The sequence below is a fragment of the Erythrolamprus reginae genome, chromosome 7 (genome assembly GCF_031021105.1).
Source record: "Erythrolamprus reginae isolate rEryReg1 chromosome 7, rEryReg1.hap1, whole genome shotgun sequence".
Taxonomy (NCBI): Eukaryota; Metazoa; Chordata; class Lepidosauria; order Squamata; family Dipsadidae; genus Erythrolamprus; species Erythrolamprus reginae.
Genome location: NC_091956.1, coordinates 70,035,258 through 70,049,864, shown reverse-complemented (window position 1 = coordinate 70,049,864; position 14,607 = coordinate 70,035,258). Strand labels below are relative to the sequence as shown.

General features: G+C 40.2%; 1 protein-coding gene across 3 annotated transcripts in view; it reads left to right on the top strand.

Annotated features, from left to right (window-relative positions):
• Positions 1–14,607, top strand: part of ZNF827 (zinc finger protein 827) — a 184,077-nt gene that overhangs the window by 29,147 nt on the left and 140,323 nt on the right. For all 3 annotated transcript variants that reach the window (XM_070757789.1, XM_070757790.1, XM_070757791.1), the window contains exon 2: positions 4,576–5,589. In XM_070757789.1, the coding sequence (XP_070613890.1) occupies positions 4,576–5,589 (1,014 nt within the window). The remainder of the gene's footprint in view (positions 1–4,575; positions 5,590–14,607) is intronic.

The window sequence follows — 14,607 nt, the reverse complement described above, 5'->3', positions numbered from 1 at the left end:
CTTACTGCTTTTGGTATTCAGTGTAGGCATCATTTTATAATTCTTACTGTGTTTTGGAACATTCATTTTTCAAAGCAGTCGTACTAATGAAAGGTATCTGGCAAGGAGGATAGATTCTATTTTATACTGACATTGCCACTGTTCTAGATTACTTCAGAGTTGGGAAGCCAAAGATGCACAAAAAATCTTTGATCATATCTGTCAGCCTTTGAATGCCTATGGTGTGCAGGAGTTACCTAGGGTCACTCTCTTTAAACACTGCCAGAAACATCTGAGAAAGTATGTTAGTATTGCTAGTAGTATGAAAAAATAGTTTTGTGTGCTGGTAAGGAGAGTCCAAGCATGGGTTAACTTCATTGGTTGTCATCGGACTGAGTTAATTGATTGAATTAACCACACCTTTTCTCTCTCTGCTCCACCAGCTGTAATGATTTAGTTTTTCTAATGGTAGCTCAGCTGCCATTAGATGAACTGAGGGATGGATGGGTGGGTGGATGGAAAGATGGATATGTAGGATGGAGAAAGAAACATTGATTTCTGTAGCCTGTGATCGGCATATCTATACATGTACTTAATTTTGTCTACGATATCATATTTGGAAGCTTCTGCAATAAGCAAATTCCTAAATACTATACAGAGTTGATTGTCTTCATTATCAAGATTTATTTGTATGTCTAGTATGAAATCTGACAGCAAGATCTGCCTGTTTCTATTCATAGTACTAATGGAAGAAATTTGATACTTCAGGGGCTTTAATAATGATTACAGATCCCTTTGAAACACCTTAAGTATACATCAAATCACCTGTGCCTTATCAGGACCAGATCTTTCAGCAAGTGGACTAGATAGATCAGGTGGCTACCTGGACCAAGATAGACCAGATAGTTCAGCAAGTGGGGCAAAGTCTACCATAACGAGCAGACTCTTTACCAGTTCTGCCCCAAGATTTGTCAGCTGATGGAACAGCAACTTTCTGATGCTGTGTGCTCATCTTCTGCTACCTGATAAATATGGTGGGAATCCTGGAAAAGTTGCTATTTTCCTGAATTATAGATTTCTATAAACTTGAAGATTTTTCCATGAATCATTGTCACATATTACAGTGTTCCCTCGATTTTCACGGATGCGTTCCAAGACCGCCCGCGAAAGTTGAATTTCCGTGAAGTTGAGATGCGGAAGTAAATATACTATTTTTGGCTATGAACAGTATCACAAGCCTTCCCTTAACACTTTAAACCCCTAAATTACAATTTACCATTTCCTTAGCAACCAATTAGATTATTTCTCACCATATTTATTTATTAAAGTTTATTAAAAAAAATATTTATTAAAGGCGGATGAATGTTTGGCGATGACATATGATGTCATCGGGCAGGAAAAACCATGGTATAAGGAAAAAACCCACAAAGTATTTTTTAATTAATATTTTTGAAAAACCGTGGTATAGACTTTTTGCGAAATTCGAACCCGCAAAAATCCAGGGAACACTGTATATGTAATTAGTGTATCAACGAAAGACAGCTGCGAAATAGCTACAGTTGCAAAATTGACCCCTCCCTTTTTAGTGCAGAACAAGCTTGGACAACTGCATCAATTTTATGACACTGATAAAGGCTAACTTTAATGATTCAGTCAAACAAGAGACTCCCAGTTGTGGAAACTATCATCTCTGACACAGTAAGTGCCAGGTGAGAGAATACCGCTGACTTTATGCTGTTAACTCAGGGTTCAACTCTAATGAGGGAACCTTAACAGACCAGGTAAAAGAAGAAGAATTGTCAGGTGAAATATGGGACTTATTTATCAGGACATTTGAGGATTTCTAGAACTGTTTGCTATTGATGGGAGACTTAAGTTGTGATAAGAGTGCAAGAGGAGAAAGGAAGATGGATTGATTGATAGATTGATTGATTTTGTCCATTACACAATGAAGGTTATAGTGGATATACTCATAGTAAATGTCACTATGTTCCTCTTACTGTGCTTCCTCCATCACCCCCACTCACATGTATACCTCAGAGATTTGAGAAGTTGAATCTATGAACTGAGTTATATTATCTGTCAGAGAAAACTTGTGTTGACCCACAAAAGGCTTACATCTTTACTATGAAGAATCTGACCATGTACAGTGGTACCTCATGATACGAACCCCTCGCCATACGAACAACCCGAGATACGAACCTGGGGTTCGGAAATTTTTTGCCTCTTCTTACGAACTTTTTCCGTCTTACGAACCTGTTGCAGCCACCAAGAAGCCCCACCGCCCGGCTGTCGCTTTTTGAAACAGCCGGGGGGCTTCTCGGCGTCCTCCTGAACCCGAATGCCAAACCTGAACTTCCAGGTTCAGCATTTGGGAGGCCGCCGAGAAGCCCCCTGGCTGTTTTAAAAGACGACAGCCGGGTGGCGGGGCTTCTCGGTGGCCTCCCGAATGCCGAACCCGGAAGTTCGGCAAAGGTTCGGGTTCGGGAGGCCACCGAGAAGCCCCACCGCCCGGCTGTCGCTTTTTGAAACAGCCGGGGGGCTTCTCAGCGTCCTCCTGAACCCGAACGCCACACCTGAACCTCCAGGTTCAGCGTTCAGGAGGCCGCCGAGAAGCCCCCTCGCTGTTTCAAAAGGTGACAGCCAGGCAGGGGGCTTCTTGGCGGCCACCCGAACCCGAACTTTTGCCGAACTTCCGGGTTTGGCATTGGGGGAACACTGAGAAGCGCCTGGCTGTTTCAAAAGGTGACAGCTGGGCGTCGTCGGTTTTTTGCGGGGGGGGGGGGTTCGTTGCACGCATTAATTCATTTTACATTGTTTCCTATGGGAAACAATGTTTCGTCTTACGAACTTTTCACCTTACGAACCTCTCCCGGGAACCAATTAGGTTTGTAAGACGAGGTATTACTGTAATGCCATCCAAAGCCCCCTTCCTTCCAGAGCATGAATGGAAGAATGTACTGGGTTCAAATGAATAATCCACAAATTCATTAGGATAATGGAACCTTTGCTTCTTTGTCACACAATGTTCACAGCCGGCAATCCATGCAATCCTGTTCCACAATCGTCTTGCTTGGCCAAAATAAAGCAAAGAGGAAAGTGCAACATACATACCCCAATTTGTTCTCATTCCTGAAAATCAGAGCCCTATAAAATATCACAATTTTAAGTCAAACATAGAGATAGTATGCCTAAAGGTATTTATTGATGAGAGTTTACAGAAAGGCTTCATTTCCCCATCTTCTTCCTTCCCACTTCCAGTGTTTATATTATGTTTATTAAGGATAGTTCCCCATACATTTGCCCTTGATTATTGGCTTTGAACTCTATAACAATTAAGGATAATTATCTTCTTCACCTTATTTGGCTGCAGAAAGTTAACATTTTAACTCAAGGAGATAAATATTTAACTGATTTTTGTTCTTATTACTTGAACAGTCAGAGTTACATAGTGAAGTGGTCAGCTAGATAAATTGAACATAAATAAATAAATATCCAGCAATCTATGGATTTGTTAAATGCATTGGTCTTCATGCAATTTATTACCAATTTTCCTAAATCTGGGGTGAGTTTTAATTGTGTATTTGGACAATTTGCTCAATGATTCTGAGAATCTTCCTGTCAATACTGGAGCATTCAGGTAATTTTTCAGTGACTTTGTTACTATAATTTCTATAAATTAAAGGCTTTGACATACCCCTCCTGGATTATTTGGGCTACTATAGGTCCTCAAAACAAATCCGGATGGATGTGGCTAAAGTAGAGCTCATACTTTGAAGCAAATATCTCTTGGCTATCAAGGTCAAGAAAACAGCAAAAGATCCATTAATTAGAGAAAAAACTCTGTTCCAACTGCCAATGGGCGTAGCCAGTGTATGACTCATCTGGCCTACAAATTTAGACATTCTACTCCATCCTAAGTAGTTCAGTTTTGTAATGAAGTACAAGTATCCAGCTACTAGTTATAATATAAGAAATGTTAATAAACTGATGGTCATTTTAAAAAATCCTTTCTTAGCAAGCACGTAGAAACCAAGAGGAACATACGTGCCAAATTTCAACTTTGTAGGCTTTACAGTTCTGGAGATTTTGTGATTCTGTGTGTTTTTCGAAGTTATATATATAGATGGCATAGTAACTAAGTAAATATTAAATTTATCAATATTAGTTTAATTTTAGTAACACAAAACAAGGTAGTTCTATGGTAATAAAATGAAAATAACTATGTTCCAACTGTCACATGCGTGCGGCCAGTGTGTGACTCATCCGACCTACAGGCTGGGAGTTTGAAGAGGATCAATGGGGCCAGCCTGAGCGAGAGAAAGGGATAATATAGGAGAGGTTTCTGTGGGGCAAGCCTGATGGAGACAAGGGGGAGAGAAGAGGATCAGTGGGGCCAGACTGAGGGGGAGAAGGGGAGAGGAGATGTTTCTGTGGGGCAAGCATGAGAAGAGACGGGGACAAGCCCAATCACCTAATTTCATAGTGGAGCACAAATATTCAGCTACTTGGCGGTATATTTGAGTCAATTAGTTTACTTTGTATATATCATGGATATAATTTAAAATGAAATATATTCACCTTGGTTCTTCACAGATGGTACTAGACAGGAAGAAGCCGAAGAGGAACTTAGTGAGGAAGAGCCTTGGTTTGGGAACTCTTCAGAAACCCCATCAGAAGCATCTTATGGAGAAGTCCAGGAGAATTTCAAATTATCCTTTGAGGACAGGATCCAAGAGCAGTCTACATCTCCAGACACTTCTTTGGGGAGCGGGACTCCTAGTAGCAACACATTGGAATTGGCGGCTGTTGAGAATGAGGCCCTAAGAGATGTATTACAGAGCAGAGAACATCTCTCTTCTAGTGTATCTTCTATCTGTGACGATGATAGTCCTGGGCCAAATAAGCCATTGAGTAGTAACTTGAGGCGTCTGTTGGAGGCTGGTTCTCTCAAGCTAGACACTACTATCACAGTTAATGGCCGGGTTGAGTCCCCAGTAAATCTTGGCTCAAATATCTCTTTTTCTCCAGCTACACATCATGCCCAGCAGCTAAGTGTCCTTGCAAGAAAGCTAGCTGAAAAACAGGAGCAAAGCGATCCATATGGCCCAGACACAGGATTTATATGGAATCAAGGCAAATGGTTGCCTAACTCAATGCCCTCTTGCAGCTTGTCTCCAGATTCAGCAATCCTAAAATTGAAAGCCGCTGCCAATGCGGTCCTTCAAGACAAGTCTCTTTCCCGGACTGAAGAGCCCACGATAAGGTTTGAAGCCTTCCCTTCACCTTTTAGTTCTCAATCAGCAAGCTCCACCTTAGCTGCATTATCAAAGAAGGTCAGTGAAAGAAGCATGACTCCTGGGCAGGACCATTCACTGCCCGCCAATTCTTTCCTTTCTCTCACCTCAATGACTTCTTCGGCGGCCCTACTCAAGGAGGTGGCTGCAAGAGCTGCAGGCAGCCTTTTGGCCGAAAAGAAAAAGGCGCTGATTGTGGAAGATCCCCTGCAGCTTTCAGACATGAAGCAAGAGAAAGTAATTCCACCACAGTCCTTGGAACTATTGTTACTCCCAGCCCCCAAAGGAAGATCATCTAAAACTACAAACTCAGGTAGGAGTTCTCATTTTGCTCTAAATTCTCTATGCCAGTGTTTCCCAACCTTGGCAACTTGAAGATATTTGGACTTCAACTCCCAGAATTCCCCAGTCAACATTCGCCAGCTGGGGAATTCTGGGAGTTGAAGTCCAAATATCTTCAAGTTGCCAAGGTTGGGAAACACTGCTCTATGCTACTTCGTGTATGTATCATTTGCATTATACATGTATCCTCATAAAGGTCGTTGGAGTCTGGGTTCTCCTGGCCTTCTTTGTCTGGCTGCCAGTCCACCCTAGTCCCTCTCTGGTGCACCTTTTTTTTTTTTAAAGACTTTATTAAATATATACATTAAAACATATAAACATATAACATGGAAAAAAACCGACAAAATAAGAATATATACACTACATGCACATATAGAGAGAAGAAAAGAGAGGGGGAAAAAGAAAATAAAGCATTTTGCTTTATACATACAGTGTTTGGTATCATTACTTAAAATCTGCACCACCTAAGGGGTAGTGTATTTGGCTTGCAGCTTATACATAATACAAAAAGGAAAATCTTCCTTTTGATAATTATTACATATTTATTGCATATATACAACCTTTCAATTTCTTGTTATTATGTCAATTTTATGTAGTTTTTTTGTTTTTTCAATGGTATAGTAATGCTTGATTTGTTATTATTTTTTTCTTAGTATCAATTTTATTTTTCTCTCTAAATTTGGATTTAGGGTTCCTAATTTTCTTTCAATTTAATTTGTTTTTGGCAATCCAGATATACCATCTGTCCCAGCTGTTGTGAAAGTCCTCCATATTCTTGTCCTGTAATTCGTATGTTAGTTTGGTCATTTCTACTACCTCATAAATTTTTGTTATCACACTATACATCGTTGGGATGGATTCCTGCTTCCAGGATTGCGCATATGTAATTCTTGCCGCTGTTGTTGCATGTAGTATTACATGTCTATCATTCTTAGAAAATTTTTGACTCTCTGGTGCACCTTTATTGGCCAGGTTTACATGATGGGGTGGTGGTCAGCCTCCTCAGGTCACCTGATAGGCTGGCTATTTATTTATTTATCTGGGCAACTGTGGTTGGAAATTATTCCTCTCTCTCTCTTCATTGTATGCATTTGTTTCCAATACTTTTTTTTTTTTTTTTTGCTTTTTCACAGGTCCACCATGCATAATAAAATGTCCCTTCACGTTTTTCATATTTCCAAAGTAATTAGTCCCTTTATACATCTGGGAAAATTTCTCTGGTGAGCTGTGCCAATTTCTCCAGTGACCTGTATCTCTGGTTCATCATTTTATAACAATTATCTTTTAAATTGTAGGACAGTGTGAATTTCAAACTTTTAAACCACTTTTCCTCTTGTTAAAACCAAAGTGCTGCCCCTTTTTGTCATAGACCCTTGAACCTATTTTTCCTGTTTCAAATCTCAATAAAGGTTTATAATTTTTAGCAATCTTGTACTCAACATTTATACATAATTCATTTTCAAATTCCATTTTATATTATATTTTAAAATGTATATTAATCTTTCTCTTAATTATGCATATGAAAACCATTGACAACTAAATCCCTCTGCAATCAATTATTTTCTCAATTTCCGCTTATGTTCTCCATTTTCCTGTACTAACAAATCTTTATACAGTGGTACCTCGGTACTCGAACGCTTTGGTTCTCGTACATTTCGGATAACGAACAAAATTTTCGGCAAAAATTTGCTTCGGTATCTGAACAAAAATTCGGATACCGAACAGCCACAGAAAATTTTGTTCACTATCAGAAATGTTACCGCCGGGGGCTGCTGCAATCCCAGCAGCTTCAGGGGGCTGAGGAGCTCTATAAGAGCTCCAAGCTGCAGGAAGGGTGGGGGCGGCTGCAATCCCGGCAGCTTCGGGGGGCTCCTTTCCTCATTGCTTCCTCTTATTACCTGTAAGCAGCTGGAAAAACTTTCTCCTTCCCGGCGGCGGCTTCCCTTTGAGTAGCAACAGTGCCGGGAATGTCACGTGATGAAGGGAAGCCGCCAGAGCCATCTCAGCAGTTGCCGCCGCTCCAGCAGCTTTCCTTCATTACGTGATGTTCCCGGCGCTGTTGCTCCTCGAAGGGAAGCCGGAAGGAGAAAGTTTTTGCAGCTGCTTACAGGTACGAAGCATTGAGGAAAGATGCCCCCCAAAGCTGCCGGGATTGCAGCCGCCCCCATCCTTCCTGCAGCTTGGAGTACCGAATTTATTTATCCCATAGGAAATAAAGAAAATAGATTTAATTGGTTCCCAGCGAGTTAACGGGCTGGGAACCAATTAAATCCATTTCCATTATTTCCTATGGGATAAATAAATTTGGTACTCGACCAAATCGGTTCTCGACCACACTTCTGGAACGAATTGTGGTCGAGTACCGAGGTACCACTGTATATTCACTATTTTTCTTTGCCCATTGTTTCTGTACAATAAAATACTTCTTGTGATGATGCTAGTAGAGGAATTTTTGGATAAAGACTGGGTCTGTATTTCTTCCTTATTCTTAATGTTGTGTTCCTGGTAATGATTTTTGAAATTTCTGTTAACTTTGACTTTATTATACCATAAAAAATACATGCCACCCAAACCTCAGGTTGTGCTCTTCTAGTTCCAACATTCTCTTATTTCTCAACAATAGTCAGTCATTCTTTCATCTATAATAAGCAGAATAAAAAACTATATATACTGTATTTTTGCCACTGCTGAACAGCTGTATCATTAGTCAAAAAGGGTATTATTTGGGGAGGGGGAGTCATTCTAGGCAGTACATTTATTTTTACCACTCTTCTCAATTATTGATTTGTTACTTTGCCCATCTTGACATTTTTCTTAATTTAACTTAATGACATGTTTTTTGAAATGATCTATGCATGATTCATAGTAATATCTATCTCACTTTTTTCTTAGTTTTAAATATGTTTCTTTTTGAGCTTCTATCATATTTTGTGTTAGCATCTTTGCTGTTGGTTACTTTAAATCTAATCAACACATCAAATTCCTTTAGTTTTTCTACTAATATTCTATTTCTCTTAAATGGTTTTCCAAAATTAAAACTGAATCATATGTTACTGCCATTGTTCTATATGTTACATCCATGTTATAAATTACATCCAGCAATTTCATGTACAATAGTAATGGAAGGAAGGAGAAGGAAGAATCACCATAAAACAATGGTCTAAACTCCCAATCCCTGTGGATGGTCCAGAAAGACACTATCATAGACACTACTGAAAGATGTTGAGAGATTAAGGAGCATAAACATTAATGCGCGAGCTCTATTCTGACTCAGTCAACAAGAATAACAGAAGCGGTATTGCTACTGAATCTGGCTTGCAACCTGACTGAAAGTCCAACTTTTTTCTCAACAACCTTCCCTAAAAAAAAGAAAGAAGGAAAGTTGATGAGGGGTTTTTTTTCCTTTTGGAGAACTCCTTCAAAGTTTGAGGGCTCCACTCCTCTCAAAGAGACAGTACAGACTCAACTAGCGGGTAACCTCCCTTGCTATCTTAATAACACAGGAGGGATCTGGATTTAAACATGCAGTAGCCAAGCCAGAGAAAGTACAGAGAATCTTAGCAATAGCACTTAAACTTATATATTGCTCCATGGTGCTTTACAACACTCTCTGAGCGATTTAGAGTGTTGACATACTGTCCCCAACAATCTGAATTCTTATTTTACTCATCTCAGAAGGATGCGAGGCTAAGTCAACCTTGAGCTGTCAGGCTCAAACTCCAAACTGTGGGCCGGGTTATCCTGCAATACTGCATTCTAACTACTGTGGCACCAGGGTTGTTGTCAACTTCTTCAAGAATTATTTTATTTATTTATTTATTTATTTATTAGATTTGTATGCCACCCCTCTCCGTAGACTCGGGGCGGCTCACAACACAATAAAACAGTTCATGACAAATCTAATAATTTACAATTTAAAATTTAAAATATTTAAAAAACCCCATTATTAAGCAGACATACATACAAACATACCATACATAAATTATATAGGCCCGGGGAAAATATCTCAGTTCCCCCATGCCTGACGACAAAGGTGGGTTTTAAGGAGTTTACGAAAGGCAAGGAGGGTAGGGGCAGTTCTAATCTCTGGGGGGAGCTGGTTCCAGAGATTCGGGGCCGCCACAGAGAAGGCTCTTCCCCTGGGGCCCGCCAACCGACATTGTTTAGTTGTCGCTGGGATTCGTGCGGCAGAAGGCGGTCTCGGAGATATCCTGGTCCGATGCCATGAAGGGTTTTGTAGGTCATAACCAACACTTTGAATTGTGACCGGAAATTGATCGGCAACCAATGCAGACTGCGGAGTGTTGGTGTAACATGGGCATACCTGGGGAAGCCCATGACTGCTGTCGCAGCTGCATTCTGCACGATCTGAAGTTTCCAAACACTTTTCAAAGGTAGCCCCATGTAGACTCAACTCAAACTCATCCCAGGTCAAATTCATAAGATGGAGCGGTTGGCAAACCTGATCAGCTGGAATCTAAGAATGGTTCTAAGCAATTATGTCTGCCAGATAGTCAGAATATATCACAAGTAGCCCTACAGATGATTTTCTGGCCTGTTTTTCCCAACAGGGACTGAGTTAAACTAAATAGGGCCATTGGATAGTTATCCCCATATGCATTAAGGCTGAGAAATATTTAGCTTTTATTCAACTTCTATGCCACCCAATCCTGTAGGACTCAGGGCGGCTTACAACAATAAAAAACAATACAATAGTACAATAATAAAAAAGAAATCGAAACCTTATGACCCTAACAAACCCGTTTTAAAACCCTCGAAAAAACCAATCTAACAAACATACATATCAGACAACATAATTCGGGCACATCTGATGTTAAAGTTCATGGCTCCGAGGCCTGTCGACAAAACCAGGTTTTAACAGTTTTTCGAAAAGCCAGTAGAGTGGGAACAGTGCGAACATTGGGGGGGGGGGGGGGGGTTAGTTCCATAGAGCTGGGGTGGCAACAGAAAAGGCCCTCCCCCATGGTCCTGCCAACCTACATTGTTTAGTCAACAGGACTCCAGAATTGATCACCAGGAGGCAAAATGTATGAAAAAAATGAACATATTCTAAATCTTCTATATAGTATGAGTGTATTCCTCCTTATGATTCAGATCATTTAACATCTAATTGTTTTAATATTGTTCCCATGAAGTTTTAGAAATACTGTCTGGTGCTATTGTGAAAAAGGAAACCTTTTAAAGAAATTTTACAAGAATTTATTTTTTAAAAGTAGTATGCTGGTTACACAAAAAGAATGAATTTTGAGCATTGCCAATTTATGTCTGTTGTGCTACACATACATTTTAATAACCATAGCTTTCCCCCCAAGATTAGCAAGAAAGTAGATTGCCACAGACTTCTGGACACCCTACATTAATCTTGGAAAGTCATGTATGAAAATAATAAAATCTGACATCCCTCAGTGAAATCTGATAGTCCATATTGACAGGATGAAACAGCAGGAGCCATAATGTATAATATATGTAATGTTTTTAGCCTGTTAAGATGACTTTACATAGGCTAAAAATAATTGATAAAACTTCTGAAAGACTACATTTTACTTATACAAGAAGGAATATTTCATGATCCATAAACCAACATTAAGAATTGGAGTAGCTTTCATAAATTCACCATTGTTTTTTATGCAAACTGTGCACATGCTACTTGCAGTTTTCAGTGATAACAAGATTGTAAGCTGGGCCCTTCCAAATTGTGCACTGTGCCACCTGTTGCAATTATTTCCATATTTGCATAAGTGGTGTCACTCAAGTCAACAGGAAGTCATGTCACAAGCATGAGGACCCAGATTGTGGGGGCAATAGCCTAGCTCCGTTAAAAAGTGCTATTGCTAACATGTTGTAAGCCACCCTGAGTCTAAGGAGAAGGGCGGCATAAAAATTGAATGAATGAATGAATAAATAAATAGTGAAGAGATGTTTGTTGCTCCTTTAAAACCATATTCCCCTTCCCTTTTAGCAGGATATTTGAAGGCTTCTTATTTACAATCTCATGCTTATGCCATCATTTACACACAAAGTAAACTGTGTGTAACCAGGAACATAACACACAAACAGAGTTTAAAGATTATTCCTGGTCAAAAATGCTAACATTTGGCAAATTCATACATGTTAAAAGTCCAGAACACCTGAAGATTTTGAAAATTGACTGTTTGTTTGTTAACAAGTGCAAGGAAACAGAACCCATGAAAAAAATGGCTTCTAATTTGCTACATGCCCTTAAGACACTCAGATCTGCTTAGGAACCTCCCTGATTGGCCAGAACGGGAGCTGCTCAAAAGTGGGAATGTACAGGCTCCCTATTGGTTGTTGCATCTGACAACCAGCTATAAAAGAGCTGTCAGATGCAGCAGCTGCTGCTGATTGTTGTACTGAGCTGTTTCTTGTTGTGATTGCTGTTGCTCTGTTAAGCTTGTTCTAGTTCACGGTCCGGCTCGCCTCAGTTATTTGTGTCCTCCCCTCACGGATTCAACACAATTTATCTGGAAGACCCCAGACTAGGGGCTGTTTAAATGCTTCAAAAGAGCCGCTTTGAAATGCAAGGGCACACATATGAAATACTACCTTTTGAATAAAGTTAAGGTGGCTATGTCTTCTTCCAAGTTACATAGAAACATAGAAGACTGACGGCAGAAAAAGACCTCATGGTCCATCTAGTCTGCCCTTATACTATTTCCTGAATTTTATCTTACAATGGATATATGCTTATCCCAGGCATGTTTAAATTCAGTTACTGTGGATTTATCAACCACGTCTGCTGGAAGTTTGTTCCAAGGATCTACTACTCTTTCAGTGAAATAATATTTTCTCACATTGTTTCTGATCTTTCCCCCAACTAACTTCAGATTGTGTCCCCTTGTTCTTGTGTTCACTTTCCTATTAAAAACATTTCCCTCCTGAACCTTATTTAATACTTTAACATATTTAAATATTTCGATCATGTCCCCCCTTCTCCTTCTGTCCTCCAGACTATACAGATTGAGTTCATTAAGTCTTTCCTGATACGTTTTATGCTTAAGACCTTCCACCATTCTTGTAGCCCGTCTTTGGACCCGTTCAATTTTGTCAATATCTTTTTGTAGGTGAGGTCTCCAGAACTGAACACAGTACTCCAAATGTGGTCTCACCAATGCTCTATATAAGGGGACACAATCTCCCTCTTCCTGCTTGTTATACCTCTCGCTATGCAGCCAAGCATCCTACTTGCTTTTCCTACCGCCCGACCACACTGCTCACCCATTTTGAGACTGTCAGAAATCACTACCCCTAAATCCTTCTCTTCTGAAGTTTTTGCTAACACAGAACTGCCAATGCAATACTCAGATTGAGGATTCCTTTTCCCCAAGTGCATTATTTTACATTTGGAAACATTAAACTGCAGTTTCCATTGCTTTGACCATTTATCTAGTAAAGCTAAATCATTTACCATATTACAGACCCCTCCAGGAATATCAACCCTATTGCACACTTTAGAGTCATCGGCAAATAGGCAAACCTTCCCTACCAAACCTTCCCCTATGTCACTCACAAACATATTAAAAAGAATAGGACCCAGAACAGACCCTTGTGGCACACCGCTTGTAACCTGTCTCTGCTCAGAATACTCACCATTAACAATAACTCTCTGATGTCTACGCTTCAGCCAGCTTGAAATCCACTGAACTATCCAGGGATTAAGTCCAATCTTCACTAATTTATCTATCAGCTCTTTATGTGGAACCGTATCAAAGGCTTTGCTGAAGTCCAGGTAGGCAATATCCACGGCACCACCTTGATCCAACACCTTTGTGACATTGTCAAAGAAATCAATGAGATTAGTCTGACATGATTTGCCTTCAGTAAAGCCATGCTGATTTGGGTCCAATAAGTTATTGTTTTTTAGGTGCTGATTTATCCTCTTTTTGAGTAGAGTCTCCATTATTTTAACTATAACTGATGTCAAACTAACTGGCCTGTAGTTACCAGCTTCTTCTCTACTGCCCTTCTTGTGGATAGGCACAACACTGGCCATTCTCCAATCCTCAGGAACTTCTCCTGTTAACAGGATTGGTTAAACAAATCAGTCAGGGGGATAGCAATCACAGATCTGAGTTCTTTAAGAACTCTGGGGTGGATGCCATCTGGACCCATTGCCTTATTTATCTTTAATCGTTCAAGTTCTTCTAAGACATCGGCTTCTAAGATCACTGGAACTGAATCCGTACAGCTGGAGGCAATGCTATATCCCTCTATAGTATTATTTTGTAAGGTATCTTTTGAGAAAACTGAACAGAAGTAGCTATTGAAATGGTCAGCGATCTCCTTATTCCCATCAATGCATGTATTATTCCCGGTACTAAGCTTCGTGATGCTGCAGTTTTTCTTCTTCCTATCACTAATATATCTGTTCTTGTAGATACTTCAGGATGATAGGAAGGGCTGTGCATGCACAGGCAAGTAAAGACGGCTAAAAGTAACTTGAAGAAAAGGTGTTTGTGTGTGTGTGTGTGCATACGTGTGCATGCATGTGTTTGTGATTAAAATGCTTCCTGTTCTTAATATGCTATTTATGATACCCTGGATGAAACACAGGCCTAATATGAAATGCATATACAGTGGTACCTCTACTTAAGAACTTAATTCGCTCGGTGACTAGATTCTTAAGTAAAAAGTTTGTAAGTACAGTGATCCCTCGAGTTTCGTGATCTCGATCTTCGCAAAACGCTATATCGCGATTTTTCCACCCGATGACGTCACTCTCTTCCTTCCTTTCTCATCTTTCTTTCCCTCTCTCTTTCTCTATCTTGCTTCTTCCTCTCTCACACTCTCTTCCTCCCTCTCTCATCTCTTTCTTTCCTTCTCTCTCTTTCTCTATCTCTCCCCCTCTTGCTGGAGGGCGGCGGGCGGGTGAGCGGGGGCATCAGCGAGGAGCCGGGGTTTCCCCTTTGCGTGGGCGGCTGGGAAACCCCGATCTTCGTCTGCTCGCTGC